Consider the following 16,036-nt stretch of genomic DNA (forward strand, 5'->3'; position numbering starts at 1 on the left):
CCCCAGGCCACCTCCCTAGCTGACCCATCAGCTGTACGGGCGCGCTCCAGCACAACCAGTGCCATTTTGTTGGCTGGGATGAGTGTCTGTGGGGATTGTAATGTGTATGTGTGGCTGCAGCTTGTCAGCCTCCCGAATGTCAATCACAGACCCGGCAAATCCGGCACCGTTTTCCATTGGAATCGATTGTGTTCCACGTGGCACCGGTGCTCGCCCCTCCACAGTCGCTGAATCATTCCAGGTCCGGCGTCAGTTTTGCTGTCGTGAAAGTCCATGAATTCTGCGTCGGCGTCAACACTTAGTCTCAGAAAGGAAGAACCCCGCCCCACATGTTCTTCTAATCATCCCTTATAACTGAGATTCCTGAGTTAAGGGATCAATGCTGTGACTCTTTGCAATGATCGCATGACTCACTTGTTTCTTGGTGACCAGAACTGGCCACGTTAATTAAGATTCAGCCTAATCAGAGCCCTGCCCAGTGTGAACAAAACATCCTTTGATCTGAATTCTACACTCAATAATGCAGCACATCTTCTGCTCTTTCCAATCTCTGCATTATGTCCTTGTTATTCCCACCACATCTACATTCCTTCCAGCCTCCATTTCTGTCATCTTCTTTCCAATGATACCTTCATCCTGTGCCATTCTCTCTCTCTGAGCACAATACCAATGTTCCAAAGCTGCCCTATTGGCTGGTTCAGTATTGAATTTCTACTTTGAAAAAAACTGTTTGCCTTTTGAATACTTTAGACTTCTGTAAGATCTCAGTATAACTCTTTGATTCCTGCAGTTGTCTGATTTCATTGCCCCCTTGGTATTACATTGACTGTAGCTTTTATGTACATTACATAGCCTGGCTTTTTTGTTTTATGCATTCGTTAATGCATAATATTGCCCCAGTCGATAATCTATCTTAACCTGCTGCTACTGACTCTTGGAACACTTGCATGAACATTAAATGTGCCCCCCATAACCACTGCCTGATGCTAAACATTTTGCTCCACTTCCCCAGCAGTAGCCATCCACAGAAGTCAGAGACGGATGTTGACTTGACATTAGCCCAACAGAAGATGGAAAAGGAGAATCAGAAGAGGCTCTGGAAGGGCTTCCTTATCTGCATACCTTACGCTGCAAGTATAGGAGGCACTGCCACACTGACTGGGACGACGCCAAACCTGCTGCTACTTGGACAGCTGAAAACGTAAAAACGATGGGCGGGATTCTCTGCTCCCGACGTTTCACGACGGCGCGAACAGGGCCCGGGCACGACCTATTCTGGCCCCCACAGGGGGCCAGCACAGTGCTGGAGCGGTTCACGCCGCTCCAGCCTCCTTACGCGCTGTCAAATGGGCGTCGCCCCAACCCGCGCATGCGCAGTTGGGGGCAGCTCATTCCTGCGCATGCGCAGTTGGGCCGCGCCATCCTGCGCATGCGCGGGGAACTTCTTACGCGCGCCGGCCCCTCACCAACATGGCGCCGGAGTTCTGCGGCCGGCCATGGAAGGAGGTAGGCCCGGGGGGGAAGAGGCCGCCCGCCGGTCGGTGGGCACCGATCGCGGGCCAGACCCCATCGGAGCCCCCCCCCCCCCCCCCTGCCCCCCACAGGCCGTCCCCCCAGCGTTCCCACACAGTTCCCGTCGGCAGCGACCAGGGATGAACGGCACCGGCGGGACTGTCATTTTTTTCGCCGGCCACTCGCCGATTCTCCGAGCGGCCCGGCGCAATTCTCGCGCAACTGGTTTCGGGGGGGGGGGGGGGGAAATCGCGTGCGGGTGTCAGGGCGGCGTGGCGCGACTCGCGCGGCACCCCGGCGATTCTCCCACCCGGCGTGGCGGGGGGAGAATACCGCCCGATGACCGGAACCATTTGATTTTTAAATGTCACTTTGACTCAGAAAAGCTGCTAGGACCTGCTCCCTGCCAATGGAATTCTTCTTTAGGGCTTTGCAAATGAATGGAATATTTACCAGTAATTAAAGCAGAGGCACTGCTGGTTAAGACAATGGATAGCTGAGCTGTACAGGTCTTAAAAATTCCTGAGTTCAATTTTCAGCTGGATGTTATGTGAGGTGGTTTTACTTTGAGAGACGATGATGAGGCTGTAATTGGCAAGTCAAGTTCGGAAAGGGAAATTGGCCAGGGTACACCATTCTTTATAGTTATCCAATAACCTTGGGCTCGCGATTTGCACTGTCAAAAGTGTAAAGTATTTTTAACAAAGAAAATATATGTTTCAATTCCATAACCTTCCCCAGAATTGGCAGCCTTTGCTGGAGAATCGCAGAATCCCTACAGTGCAGAAGGAGGCCATTCGGCCCATTGAGTCTGCAACCACCCTCCAATAGAGCATCCTCCCCAGGCCCACTCCTCAACCCAGTAACCCCACCTAACCTTTTGGAGATAAGGGGCAATTTATTACGGCCAATCCACCAACCTGCACATCTTTGGACTGTGGGTGGAAACCGGAGCAACCGGAGGAAACCCACGCAGCCACGGGGAGAACGACACACAGACAATCACCCAAGATTGGAATCGAACTTGGGTCCCTCGCACTGTGAGGTAGCAGTGTTAATCACTCTGCCACCCGCCTGTGGCCCGAGGAAATGCCTTAGATGCCTCTTCATCACTGACCATCCACATCAACATGACTAGTTCCCTTTATATCTCCTCTCTTATTACTTAGGCTTTCACCGTCCAATCACTCCTATAGTACGCTGCCCCTACCCTTCACCTACCTACCAACCCTTTTCTATCTTGCTAGTTCAACACTAATCTCTCCTTCATTATTAGACCCACAGCTCAGGGCGGCACGGTGGCGCAGTGGTTAGCACTGCTGCCTCACAGCGTCAAGGATGCGGGTTCGATCCCGGCCCCAGGTCACTGTCCGTGTGGAGTTTGCACATTCTCCCCGTGTCTGCATGGGTCTCACCCCCACAATTCAGAAAGATGTGCTGGGTAGGTGGATTGGCCACGCTAAATTGCCCCTTAATTGGGAAGAAAAAAAATGGGAATTCTAAAATTTATTTTTAAAGAACCACGCAGCTCTATCAAATAGCAGGTACAGGCAGGGTGGCTTCAATAGCATTCTTCTGACTCTATGATCCCTTCCACTTAAGCCCTTCATCCTCCCCTGTGCTTTGCTCAGCTGCCATTCATTCCACCATCAGCTATTCATCCATTCCTATTTCCTTTCCACCTACTTTCCTCAAGGGAACCCTCATCCTTCAAGCTGTTCCCCTCCTAACCTCCCTGTTATGTTTCATACCTCGGAGATATGCCGAGATGAGACACCAGTTTTGTTATATGAATAGGACTTTATTTACAAGTACTCTTAAAAAAATCTCTGCTCACAAGAGTGAAGGACTAAATAACCAACAAGTGACAGAGTCATGGTCGAATCATGGGATAAGGGAAATAATCAAAATTACTAGACAGTAGCTGACATGCTCATTTATGGTCTGATTTCTGCTTGAATGAGTGGGCTGAGGAATCTCATTGAGTGCTGACCAACACACATTGTAGGGGAAGTCAGATTAGTAAGTGGGAGAAAGAATTTGAGGAAATGCTGATAGATAGGATGAGATGGTCTGGGAAACATAAACACCATTATAGACCAGTTGGGCCGAATGGCCTGCTTCTGTACAGTACGTTCTATTGCAGTTATATTCCAGTCTTGACTCAAGTGAGGAGGATGATCCTGAAAGTTTGCAATTGATGCCACGTGATTTCCGATTAGAATTAAGATTTTATTTTCTTGCTTTGTTTCAGTTACTTTCCTGGTTGCAACACGGTGAACTTTGCATCCTGGTTTATGTTTTGCTGTCCTCTAGCAATCCTGTTCATGTTTGCTGGCTGGCTGTGGATCGCTTTCCTATATGGAGGGCTCAACCCAAGGTAACAAAAAGGAGAAAGAAATTGCATGGACCCCCCCCCCCCCCCCCCACCTTTCCTGAACTGTATCCCTGTAATTCTTGCACGAAACATAAGTGGAAACCAAAGCCACAGTTATGCTCGTCCTAAATTTGCAACCGCGTGTAAATAGATATCTTTGATCCTCGGCCGCTATTTAAGTAGTGTTAAATGGGCAACATCGCAACTGCTGCCTGAGTAACACCGTGCCTGGCATTCGCTCCCATTGGCTTCATTCGAACTGAATATCAAGTGGGGAGTATGATGGGTGACTGATGCAGCAGTACCCAGTTTGCGCAACTGCCCAAGCTTAATTTTGTATCAAGAAGAGATTGGCAGGGCGACATGGTGGCGCGGTGGTTAGCACTGCTGCCGCACGGCGCCGAGGACCCAGGCTCGATCCCGGCCCCGGGTCACTGTCTGTGTGGAGTTTGCACATTCTCCCCGTGTCTGCGTGAGTCTGACCCCCACAACCCAAAGATGTGCAGGATAGGTGGATTGGCCATGCTAAATTGCCCCTTAACTGGAAAATTTGAAAAAAAAGAAGTGATTGGCAAATTATAGCCTCCAATAATGCTTACCATTGCAAATAGTACCTTTATTCATTAAAGCATAGAGAGTACAATGTGTGTATGTGTAATTCATACAAAATAGAATAATATATATTTTTATGAAGCCATCACTGTCATCAATGAGATTTGTTGTTCATATTATTGCTGCTTCCACATGAAGGCAGAATATGCTAGTTATGGTTTGAAATAAATGTTCTATAGAAGATTTATTTTCACTTTAAAAAAAAATATATTTTATTCAAGATTTTTTGGCCAAACATAACAGTACGTAGTGTTTTTTTTAAACAACAATAAAGCAATATAAATAACAGTGGCCAGTTTTAAACAAATAAATAAAAAATACATGAACAGAAACAAGAACCAAACTAAATGGCAACTGCCTTGTCAAAAATAAATACTCTCCAAAGATACAATCCAACAGTCCAATATACATTACCTAAAACAAGTGCCTATACATATACAATAACATCCCTGAGAGTCCATCCGATTCCTCCCCCCCACCCCACCCCCCCCCCCTCCCCTCCCCCCTGGGTTGCTGCTGTTGTCTTCTTCTTTTCCATTCCCTCTATCTTTCTGTGAGGTAGTCGACAAACGGCTGCCACCGCCTGGTGAACCCTTGAGCCGAACCCCTTAATACGAACTTAATCCGTTCTAACTTTATAAACCCTGCCATGTTGTTTATCCAGGTCTCCACACCCGGGGGTTTGGCTTCCTTCCACATTAACAATATCCTGCGCCGGGCTACTAGGGACGCAAAGGCCAAAACATCAGCCTCTCTCGCCTCCTGCACTCCCGGCTCTTCTGCAACCCCAAATATAGCCAACCTCCAGCTTGGTTCGACCTGGACCCCCACCACCTTCAAAAGCACCTTTGCCACCCCCACCCAAAACCCCTGTAGTGCCGGGCATGACCAGAACATGTGGGTGTGATTCGCTGGGCTTCTCGAGCATCTCGCACACCTATCCTCTACCCCAGAAAATGTACTGAGCCGTGCTCCAGTCATATGTGCCCTGTGTAACACCTTAAATTGTATCAGGCTTAGCCTGGCACACGAGGACAATGGGTTTACCCTACGTAGGGCATCAGCCCACAGCCCCTCCTCAATCTCCTCCCCCAGCTCTTCTTCCCATTTCCTTTTCAGCTCATCTACCATGATCTCCCCCTCGTCCCTCATTTCCCTATATATGTCCGACACCTCACCATCCCCCACCCATGTCTCTGAGATCACTCTATCCTGCACCTCCTGCGTCGGGAGCTGCGGGAATTCCCTCACCTGTTGCCTCGCAAAAGCCCTCAGTTGCATATACCGAAATGCATTCCCTTGGGGCAACCCATATTTTTCCGTCAGCGCTCCCAGACTCACAAACGTCCCATCTACGAACAGATCTCTCAATTGTGTTACCCCTGCTCTTTGCCATGCTTCAAATCCCCCATCCATTCTCCCCGGAACAAACCTATGGTTATTTCTTATCGGGGACCGCACCGAGGCTCCCGTCTTTCCCCTATGCCGTCTCCACTGCCCCCAAATTTTCAATGTATTTATTTTCACTTTTTGGGTGGCGCTGGCAGGACTCTTGTTTATTGCCCATCCCTAACTGTTGTGAGCCTGGAGTCACTGATAAGGGATTGATATTTAAAAAATATATCATGGGCGGGATTCTCCGGCCTCCCAACTACATGTCTCGTGGGACCAGGAGGCGGCGTGCCGTTCACTGGTGGCGGGATTCTCTGTTCCCGCCGCTGTCAGTGGGAATTCCCATTGATACCATCCCACGCCACCGGAAAAGCTGTGGTGGGACGTACGCCATACCCAGAGAAACCTGCTGCCAGCAAACGGCCGGAGAATTCCGGCCACGTTTTCCTTTTTTAAAAAATTTAGAGTCCCAAATTTATTATTTTTTTCAAATTAAGGGGCAATTTAGCGTGGCCAATCCACCTACCCTGCTGTTATAACCTGCCTACTTACCATTGGCTGGGGACTAATGACTATCCCACAATCCTGTGGGAGTATGAGCTTCCCCAATGAGGGGGGCGGAGAAACCACTAGTAAACTCCTAGTATAAATAAGCCGGCCAGTTCAGGAACCAGGAGGAAGGAGTATGTAGCAAGGGAAGTTACTGCTACTGTTATGTATATATGTTATAGTAAATAAATGTTATTACTTTGTATCCTTAAAACTCGTGCTGGATTCTTCGTGGCCCTTACAAAACTGGCGACGAAGGTAAAAGTGAATAGCTGTCTACACTGTTGAAGCCACCTCCCTGGATTTTTGTTGGATACAGGTTGGAAGTTGTTTTCTATTATACCATGCCTCTGTACGGACGTTTGGATGTTTTTGATGCTGCGCTGGAAAGCTGGAACCAGTACACACAACGGATGCGTTACTATTTCCGGGCAAACAATATCACCGAAAACAAGCGGCAGGTGGTCATATTGCTCACCGCCTGCGGCCCGCATAAGTTTGGGGTGATTAGGAGCCTATTGTACCCAGCTGCGCCGGAGACCAAAACGTTTGATGAACTTGTGAATATAGTGGGGCAACACTTTAACCCAACCCCGTCCACGATAGTCCAGCGTTACCGGTTTAATACCGCTGAGAGGACCTCTGGAGAATCCCTTGCCGATTTTCTATCCAGGCTACGCAGGATTGCGGAGTATTGTGACTATGGTGAGACCTTGTCAGAAATGTTACGCGACCGTTTGGTTTGCGGTATTAACAATGCAGCCACCCAGAGAAAGTTGTTAGCGGAGCCAACATTGACTTTTCAACAGGCCATTCAAATTGTCTTGTCCCGAGAGAGCGCAGAGCGAGGAGTACAGGAGCTACAGGGAATGGAAGTGCATGCCTTGGGGCGCAACCCTTTCCGTCTAAAAACGTCCCCCCGCACTCCTGCGGTACCTTGGGCGAGGCAACGTCCGGACCGACGCCAGTGGCCATCGGACATTCCTCCCCGAAGGGAGCCTTCTCCAGAGCCAATGGATGAGGAGCCATGTCCGTGTCAGACTTGTAGGCGCCGACCCCGTCGCGGACGGCGGTCCTGGGGACGCCAGAGGCGCCGTCGTTCCGACCGAAACTGGGACCAGCCCAGGGGCCGTAACTGGGACCAGCCCAGAGGCCGTACCTTCCATGTGGATGAACCTGCGGCGACTACTCCTGAGGACGTGGAGACGGAGGACGACTGCCTGCAGCTGCATTGTGTGGCAGCTCCCCGTGTGGCCCCCATTAAGGTGACAGTACGGGTCAATGGCCACCCGCTTGAGATGGAGTTGGATACTGGCGCAGCGGTCTCCGTGATCGCCCAGAGGACATTCGACCGCATCAAGCAGGGTATACAGACCCTTACATTAACCGACTCACAGGCCAGGTTGGCCACCTACGCGTGGGAACCACTGGACATTGAAGGAACTACAATGACCCCTGTTGTCTATGGACGCCAGGAGGGGCGTTTCCCACTTATCGTGGTGCGCGGCCATGGGCCCAGCCTTTTGGGTCGCGACTGGTTGCGCCATTTGCGGTTGCAATGGCAGCACATCCTCCAAACAGTTTCTGAAGGGTTGACTGAAGTGCTAGGACGATACCCAGATGTATTCCAGCCTGGTTTGGGGAAAATAAAAGGGGCCGTAGCCCGTATCCAAGTTGAACCAGGAGCCACGCCGCGCTATTTCCGGGCGCGCCCAGTGCCTTACGCCTTGCTCGAGAAGGTAGAAGGGGAGCTCACTCGTTTGGAGAGTTTGGGTATTATCAGGCCCGTCCGTTTTGCTGACTGGGCAGCACCAATTGTACCTGTAATGAAGCCAGATGCCACAGTTCGCTTGTGTGGCGACTATAGACTTACAGTGAATACAGTTTCCCGACTCGACCGATATCCAATGCCTCGCATAGAGGATCTCTACGCGAAGCTTGCAGGTGGACTCTCATTCACAAAATTAGATATGAGTCATGCCTACCTGCAGTTGGAGCTGGACCCTGCCTCCCGACCATATGTAACGATTAATACACACCGGGGCCCGTATGAATATACACGGTTGCCCTTTGGACTATCCTCTGCCTGCGCAATTTTTCAACGTGTTATGGAGGGCATTTTGAGAGGTTTACCACGTGTGGCTGTCTACCTAGATGACGTTTTGATTACAGGGACGTCGGAGCAAGAACATTTGGAAAATCTGGAGGCTGTCCTTAGACGCCTTTCGGAGGCTGGAGTCCGTTTACGTCGCACAAAGTGCGTATTTCAGGCAAAGGAAGTAGTCTACCTAGGTTATCGGGTGGACCGCGAAGGTCTGCACCCCGTTGCAGAGAAGGTGCGTGCAATTCAACATGCCCCGCCCCGACTGACACTTCGCATCTTCGTTCTTTTCTCGGTCTCGTAAACTATTACGGGAAGTTCCTCCCCAATCTGGCGACTACGCTGGCCCCTTTGCACCTTCTGCTAAAGAAAAATCACACCTGGGTTTGGGGTCAGCCGCAAGAAACCGCTTTCCGGCGGGTAAAGCAACAATTGTCGTCGTCTGGGTTACTAACCCACTATGATTCTGGAAAGGCTTTGCTCGTCACATGTGATGCATCCCCGTATGGTATTGGGGCCGTCCTGCATTGGGGCCTCCCGCACATTGACTGCAGCGGAGAAAAAGTACGCGCAGATCGAGAAGGAGGGCCTGGCAGTGGTTTTTGTGGTGAAACGCTTCCACCAGTACGTGTACGGCCGCCATTTCACTATCGTGACTGATCATAAGCCCCTGCTGGGACTTTTCAGAGAGGATAAGCCAGTACCGCCCATTGCTTCTGCATGGATCCAGCGCTGGGCTTTGTTGCTTGCCGCATACGAGTATTCTCTGGAGCACAAACCAGGTACGCAGATAGCAAATGCCGACGCACTGAGCCGATTGCCTTTATCGACCGGCCCCATGTTGACCCCCACGACCGGTGAGGTGGTTGCAACCCTAAATTTTATGGACACCTTGCCTGTCACGGCATCACAGATCCGTGAGTGGACCCAGACGGAGCCAGTCCTGTCAAAGGTTCGGCACATAGTCCTGTATGGTGGGCAGCATAGACAGCTCCCAGGCGAGTTGCGGGCATTTTCCTCCTCTTGTGGGGGACGCGTGTGATTGTCCCGGAAAAAGGCCAGGAGCTGATACTATCAGACTTGCACAATGGGCATCCAGGCGTGACCAAAATGAAAATGTTGGCCCGGAGTTATGTCTGGTGGCCCAGGCCTCGACACCGACATTGAGAAGGTGGCCCAAAACTGCTCCATTTGCCAGGAGCATCAGAAGCTTCCGCCGGCCACGCCCCTACATCACTGGGAATGGCCAGGGCGGCCTTGGGCACGCTTGCATGCAGATTTCGCAGGCCCTTTTCAAGGATCCATGTTCCTTCTACTAATTGACGCCCAGTCCAAATGGCTAGAGGTGCATAAGATGCAGGCGACAACGTCCTGCGCAACAATTGAAAAGATGCGTTTATCGTTTAGTACGCATGGCCTCCCCGAGGTGCTGGTCACGGATAATGGCACTCCATTCACGAGTGAGGAATTTGCTAGGTTCACAAAGATGAACGGCATCCGCCATATCCGCACTGCCCCTTACCACCCGGCTTCAAATGGGTTGGCAGAGTGCAGACATTCAAAAGTGGCCTAACGAAGCAGTCTTCCGGATCAATGGACACGAGACTGGCTCACTTTTTGTTTACGTACTGGGACCGCCCCCCATGTAGTGACTGGGGTAGCTCCCGCAGAACTCCGAATGGGCCGGAGACTTCGCACCCGCCTTAGTATGGTTTTCCAGGACATCGACGCAAAAGTACGCCGCACACAAGAACGGCAGGGACAGGGATTTTCTCGGCATCGTCCGATTCGGCAGTTTGCGCCCGGTTACCTAGTATTCGTTCGGAATTTTGCTGGTGGTGCCCAATGGGTTCCTGGTGTAATCTTTCGCCAAACGGGCCCTATATCTTACCAAGTGCAAGCCCAGGGTCGTCTCCAGCGAAAACATGTAGACCACGTTCGGTCCAGAAGATCATCCCCTCAAAAGATTCCCCGCCCCCGGAGCTCATTTCAACAGCCGCAGAGACCAGAGACAAGGGAAGGTAGTCCTCACAATCTTCCACTGGTGCCTCACTCGAAGCCTGCGCAGGTCGTTACGGGACCAAATGGAGATAGAGACGCTGACATGACGGAGGCAGCAGACTCTGACTCCGAGATGGAGACACAGGATGCATCAGAGGGGGAATCCTCGGGTCCACGGGCCGTGGATGTACAACCGCGACGTTCATCACGGAAGCGCCGGTCTCCGTCTCGTTACACGCCGCCTGATCCAGCGCCGCGTGCAAATGGCGTCCGGCCTGTGGCCAAACGAGTCTGACGCCCTCCTTCGCCAGGGTCTTCGGTGGATTCCTTGGACTTTGGGGGGGAGGGATGTTATAACCTGCCTACTTACCATTGGCTGGGGACTAATGACTATCCCACAATCCTGTGGGAGTATGAGCTTCCCCAATAAGGGGGGCGGAGAAACCACTAGTAAACTCCTAGTATAAATAAGCTGGCCAGTTCAGGAACCAGGAGGAAGGAGTAGGTAGCAAGGGAAGTTACTGCTACTGTTATGTATATATGTTATAGTAAATAAATGTTATTACTTTGTATCCTTAAAACCCGTGCTGGATTCTTCGTGGCCCTTACAAAACCTGCACATCTTTGGGTTGTGGGGGTGAGACCCACGCAGACACTGGGAGAATGTGCACACCCCACACGGACAGTGACCCAGGGTGGCCTGTGTCTTTCAGGAGAGGTCTTTGTAAACTTGAATTCTCCATGACAACACAAAAGCGAAATGCTGTCGATGCTGGAAGTCTGAAATTGAACCAAAAATGCTGGAAAAACGCAGCAGTCAGACAGCAACTGTGGAGAGAAACACTCAGTTTGATGAAAGGTCACTCAACCTGGAACATTACCTCTGATGTCTCCACGGATGCTGCCTGATTTGCTCAGTTTTTCGAACATTTGTGTATATATTGTTCTGATTGCATTTTTACAGACCGTTTGCCTGGCCTTGCCCCATTTTCTTGCATAGAACTGTCTGCAAGGGCAGCACGGTAGCACAGTGGTTAGCACTGTTGCTTCACAGCGCCAGGGTCCCAGGTTCGATTCCCGGCTTGGGTCACTGTCTGTGCGGAGTCTGCACGTTCCCCCCGTGTCTGCGTGAGTTTCCTCCGGGTGCTCCGGTTTCCTCCCACAAGTCCCGAAAGACGTGCTTGTTAGGTGAATTGGACATTCTGAATTCTCCCTCTGTGTACCCGAACAGGCGCCGGAATGTGGCGACTAGGGGATTTTCACAGTAACCTTAGTGTTACCGTGCAGTGTTAATGTAAGCCTACTTGTGACAATAAGAAAGATTATTTTTTTTTTAAAGTCTGTTGAACTCCAGTTCTATGTAAACACACAGAGCACACTGAACAACTATTAGATTTATCAATATGAAAAGTACGTCAAATTCAAAAGAAACAGAGAGAGACAAAATTACATTGAAACCTTCTTGGATATTTGACGGTGGTAATTTGGGAGTTTCTTTTTCCATCTTATCTTAAGGCCATGGAGCTGGAAGAAAACCGCTAACATTGAGGCTCAAGCCAGAGTGAGAACTAAAATAAAGAGCGATTTCGATAAACTGGGTCCATTGTCGTAAGTATGAATGCTTTTACAGCCCATTATTTTTTACGGTGCAGTGACGGGCAAAATATTTGTTTTCACCCACCCCTACCCCCCCTGTCAACCATGTAGGAAAGTACAAATACTGCCCCTGCGTAGTGTGGCTAGTGATTTATTGTCAACAGCTTAAGTCGCCAATGTGAGACCGCTCAATACAGATGCATTGATGTTTTTCCAAATGAAAGTTCTCACTCCCACTGCTCCAAGTGAAATCACCTCAGTTCAATAATCAGTCTTGTTAAATTGGAAGGTTGCACGCTCAAGGATCATATTCTTACTCTCCACTTATACTAGGTACAAGGAGGCAGACTGACCATTATCGGTGCTCCCCATCACACTCCCCGCTTCTCCATGAGAATCCTGAGAATCATTTCAGGAGAGCCAATTGTTCCCTGATCAGGACAGGAATACACTGCCTTTGATTGGCGCTGTTGCTTAGATGGTTAAGCGCAGTGATGCACGATCAATGACCACTAAAGCGAGGTTGTAGTCCAACTGAAGGCTTTAATAAGCTAGATGTTTCCCCCAGCAGCTCAGGTACAGAATGAAGGCTGCTGGGGCGGCATGGGCTCTTATACCCTGCCTTGCAGGGCGGAGCTACCATACAGCTTGACCAATAGGAAACATACAATATCTACCAATGGTGTTCCAGCATTACCAGGTACCGGAATACCTCTACACAGACTACCACATTCACCCCCCTGTTAAAAAAGTGTCCGGTGGGGGTGGTGGCCCGATATTAAAACATGGTAACGTGGTAGAAATTATAGTTATGGAGGTACCGTAATACCTCTGTACAGCGTTTTGTAACTATTTACAATTCTATTTACTATTTCCCATTTATGATTCATAATTAACTATACACTTTAAAATGAAGCAATCAGTCGATCGGGGGCCCTGGTCGTCCTCTGTGATCGTCGAAGCTTCGGTGGTGACTCCGGTGGAGGCTCGGGCGTCTGTGACTCCGGGAGCGCGGCCTCGAACTCTGTGGCAGCTTTGACACCCCTAGACGGCTCTGGTGGGGAAAACGGTTGACCTGGGAAGGGAGCGTCTGCGGGGTCCGTCGGTGGGTGGGGGGACCTAGACGGGGCCGGCGGAAGGACCGATCCTCCTGTAAGGTGCACTGGTGGCTGGGGTGTGCATGGGGCTCCGGCGGGCGCCAGGTCTCGTCGGGAGACCGTATCTTGTCGGCCGTCGGGGTACGCGTAACGTACTGGGAGTTAGCGTGGAGAAGATGGACCCTCTCGACCAACGGGCCTGACTTGTGTGCCAGAACGTGTTTCGGGAGCTGCCAGCCAGGTCGGGAGCGAGGTCCAAGAGGAGGACTTCCTGGGGAAGACAAGGAGACGTTCGTGAGGTGTTTGGTGAGTTGTGGTACAAAGCAGTGACCGGATGGAGTGGAGGGCATCCGGGAGGACTTCCTGCCAGCGGGAGACTGGGAGATTCCTGGACTGTAGGGCCAGTAGGACGGTCTTCCAAGCCATTCCGTTCTCCCTCTCTACCTTTCCGTTACCCCGGGGGTTGTAACTGGTCGTCCTGCTCGAGGCGATGCCCTTGCTGAGCAGGAATTGACGCAGTTCGTCGCTCATAAAGGAGGACCCCCTATCACTGTGTATGTAAGCGGGGAACCCGAACACTGCAAAGATGCTATTGAGGGCCTTGATGACGGTGGTTGCGGTCATGTCAGGGCAGGGGATGGCAAATGGGAACCGGGAGTACTCGTCAATCACGTTCAGGAGGTACGTGTTGCGGTCGGTGGAGGGGGGGGGCCTTTGAAGTCCATACTGAGGGGTTCAAAGGGACGGGAAGTCTTTATCAGGTGCGCTTTCTCTGGCCAATAGATGTGCGGTCTGCACTCCGCGCAGGTTTGGCAGTCCCTGGTGGCTGTCCTGACCTCCTCGATGGAGTAGGGCAGGTTGCGGGTCTTGACAAAATGGAAAAAGTGAGTGACCCCCGGGTGGCAGAGGTCCTCGTGGAGGGCTCGGAGGCGGTCCACTTGTGCGTTGGCACATGTGCCGCAGGACAGGGCACCAGGAGGCTCGTTTAGCTTCCCGGGACGATACAAGATCTCGTAGTTGTAGGTGGAGAGTTTGATTCTCCACCGCAAGATTTTATCGTTTTTTATCCTGCCTCGCTGTGCATTATCGAACACGAAAGCAACCGACCGTTGGTCAGTGAGGAGAGTGAATCTCCTGCTGGCCAGGTAATGCCTCCAATGTCGCACAGCTTCTACTATGGCCTAGGCCTCCTTTTCGACTGAGGAGTGGCGGATTTCGGAAGCATGGAGGGTGCGGGAGAAGAAAGCCACGGGCCTGCCCGCTTGGTTGAGGGTGGCCGCCAGAGCTACGTCAGACGCGTCGCTCTCGACCTGGAAGGGGAGGGACTCGTCAATGGCGTGCATCGTGGCCTTTGCAATGTCTGCTTTGATGCGGCTGAAGGCCTGCGGGCCTCTATCGACAGGGGAAAAGCTGTGGATTGGATCAGGGGACGGGCCTTGTCCGCATAGTTGGGGACCCTTTGGGCATAGTAAGAGAAAAACCCGAGGCAGCGCTTCAGGGCCTTAGAGCAGTGAGGGAGGGGGAACTCCATGAGGGGGCACATGCATTCAGGGTCGGGGCCTATAACTCCATTTCACACTACGTAGCCGAGGATGGCTAGGCGGTCGGTGCTAAACACGCATTTATCCTTATATGTAAGGTTAAGGATCTTTGCGGTCTGGAGGAATTTTCGGAAGTTGGTGTCGTGGTCCTGCTGGTCGTCGCCGCAGATGGTGACATTATCGAGATACGGGAACGTTGCCCGTAAACCATACCGGTCAACCATTCGGTCCATCTCGCGCTGGAAGACCGAGACCCCGTTGGTGACACCGAAGGGAACACTTAAGAAGTGATAGAGCCACCCATCTGCCTCGAAGGCAGTGTATATGCGGTCACTATTGCGGATGGGGAGCTGGTGGTAGGCGGACTTAAGATCCACCGTGGAGAAGACCTTGTAATGCGCGATCCTGTTTACCACGTCGGATATGCGGAGGAGAGGGTACGCGTCCAGCTGTGTAAACCTGTTGATGGCCTGACTGTAGTCGATGACCATCCTGTGCTTCTCCCCGGTCTTTACCACCACTACTTGAGCTCTCCAGGGACTGTTGTTAGCTTCAATGACTCCTTCCCTCAGTAGCCTTTGGACCTCTGACCTAATAAAGATCCGATCCTGGGCACTGTACCGTCTGCTCCTGGTGGCGACGGGTTTGCAATCCGGGGTGAGGTTCGCAAACAGGGAAGGCGGATCGACCTTGATGGTTGCGAGGCCGCAGACAGTGAGGGGGGTATAGGGCCGCCGGATTTGAAAGTTAGACTTTGGAGATTACACTGGAAGTTTAAACCTAGGCCGCAGAGAGGTGGGGAAGGACATAGAGCCGGTAATTTTTAAACTCCCTTCCCTGGACTGTGAGGTTTGCTACACAAAGCCCCTTTAGCTCTACTGAGTGGGAACCGGAGGCCAGGGAGAATTTTTGATTAACGGGGTGGACGAGGAGAGAACAGCGCCTTATCGTGTCAGGGTGTATGAAGCCCTCCGTGCTACGAGTCGATTAAGCAGGACGTCTCATGCCCGTTGATTAGTACTGTTGTTATAACAGTTGAGAGTGTTCGAGGCAGGGACTGATCCAGGGTCACCGAGGCTAATCTCTGCAGTTGAGTGTTCTCTTCGGGCGGTCAACCGAGCTGGGGTCCCGGGAGTCCATCCAAGATGGCTGCTCCCATTGGTCACACATGGCTATGGGTGCAGAAAATGGCGGCGCCCATCCATCGAACATGGTGTCCGCGGGACGAGATGGCAGTGCCTGGGGGCCGAACGTGGCC

At 51.4% G+C, this 16,036-nt stretch overlaps 1 protein-coding gene across 2 annotated transcripts in view; it reads left to right on the plus strand.

Moving 5' to 3' along the window:
- Window positions 1–16,036, plus strand: part of LOC140428556 (Na(+)/dicarboxylate cotransporter 3-like) — a 57,255-nt gene that overhangs the window by 13,000 nt on the left and 28,219 nt on the right. Inside the window, exons 5-7 of one of the 2 annotated variants that reach the window (XM_072515157.1) lie at window positions 1,013–1,201; window positions 3,767–3,892; window positions 12,060–12,152. In XM_072515157.1, the coding sequence (XP_072371258.1) occupies window positions 1,013–1,201; window positions 3,767–3,892; window positions 12,060–12,152 (408 nt within the window). The remainder of the gene's footprint in view (window positions 1–1,012; window positions 1,202–3,766; window positions 3,893–12,059; window positions 12,153–16,036) is intronic. The other variant, XM_072515158.1, reaches the window with a different exon arrangement.

This window comes from Scyliorhinus torazame, chromosome 8 (genome assembly GCF_047496885.1).
Source record: "Scyliorhinus torazame isolate Kashiwa2021f chromosome 8, sScyTor2.1, whole genome shotgun sequence".
Classification (NCBI taxonomy): domain Eukaryota; kingdom Metazoa; phylum Chordata; class Chondrichthyes; order Carcharhiniformes; family Scyliorhinidae; genus Scyliorhinus; species Scyliorhinus torazame.